Source organism: Bison bison, unplaced genomic scaffold (assembly GCF_000754665.1).
Source record: "Bison bison bison isolate TAMUID 2011002044 unplaced genomic scaffold, Bison_UMD1.0 scf7180017864230, whole genome shotgun sequence".
NCBI classification, from domain to species: Eukaryota; Metazoa; Chordata; class Mammalia; order Artiodactyla; family Bovidae; genus Bison; species Bison bison.
Window position 1 is genome coordinate 1,076,909 of NW_011494802.1, and position 1,096 is coordinate 1,078,004.

A 1,096-nucleotide genomic window follows, 5' to 3' on the forward strand; every position below is an offset into this window, starting at 1 on the left:
AGGTAATGGGGAGTAATTAATACTGAGCACAGGGATATGCGGCCCCCAGCTCTCCGTCTACTCTCTGTAACCAGGCCAGACGGCTTGGGAAGCGCTCTTAGGCGATGAGCCTGGGGGCTGTGAGGGTCCCTGAGGCCACCAGCATGCACAGGGCCTCAGTTCTGGCTGCTTCCAGGGCTTGGACTTGGAGTTGGGGTCAGAGTCACGTAGGCCAGGGGCACCAGGCCGGTGTCAGGGCCGCGGCTGCAGCGCAGCCAGTCCGCCCCGGCTGGCCCCAGCACCCGCAGGGTGTCTCCCTTGCGGAAGCTCAGCTGTCCAGGACCTGTGGCCAGATGGTGGCACAGCGCCTTCACCTCACTGGGGAGACAACAAATGGAGGTCAGAGAAAGCCCATCCCGAGCCAGCCTCTGCCCCCCAATCCTCCAGTCTCCCCTGCTCACCATGGAGGCTTGGAAGGCAGGCCTGGAGAGGGTGGCTCCTGCAGACTGTCCTTGGGCTCTGGCTCCCGGCGGGCACCCACTGTTTGTGCCACGAGCTGGAACACAGACTTGTCCAGGCTGAGCCAGTCCGAGGGCAGCCTAGGGGACAGTGGCCAGGGCTCTGGCTCCATCTGTGCCCGTCTTACAGCAGGCTCTCCCACCCTCTAGTTTCCACCAGGGGCCAACTCTTACCTATTTGTGGGTCGGGCCTCCCGCTGAACCTTCCGGGACCCAAAGAGGTGTCCCCACTTGATGCCCCCTGGTGAAGGTTCAGATGCTCCTTCCTCATTTTCTGCTGTGGGGGCAGCGGACCCCTCCCTCTCCCGGCTCCGCCTCAGCTCCGCCAGTACAGAATCAGGGGGGCTCCCCATCCAGAAGGGCCAGCCCCTCTCCCGGCCGAGGGCCTCCTCAGGGGCAGGGCAGGCCTCCGCTCCCTCCACGACTCCCTCTCGGGGGGGTGGCCCCACGCCTCCTGCCCCTTTCTTTTTCTCACTGCTGTTACCAGTGCTGCTACCTCGGGGGAACCTAGAGCCCTCGCTGGAGCCATCGATGTAGACCTGGGAGCTCTGCATGAGCTGGTACCACCAGCCAGCCTGCCCACTTCGGGCCCACCTGAG

At 64.5% G+C, this 1,096-nt stretch overlaps 1 protein-coding gene across 1 annotated transcript in view; it reads right to left on the bottom strand.

Annotated features, from left to right (window-relative positions):
• Nucleotides 1–6: 6 nt before the first annotated feature.
• Nucleotides 7–1,096, bottom strand: part of RUSC2 (RUN and SH3 domain containing 2) — a 25,919-nt gene continuing 24,829 nt past the window's right edge. Inside the window, exons 11-13 of the mRNA XM_010846134.1 lie at nt 672–1,091; nt 441–578; nt 7–357 (exon numbers count right to left, since the gene is read on the bottom strand). Coding sequence (XP_010844436.1) covers nt 156–357; nt 441–578; nt 672–1,091 — 760 coding nt within the window. The 3' untranslated portion in view covers nt 7–155. The remainder of the gene's footprint in view (nt 358–440; nt 579–671; nt 1,092–1,096) is intronic.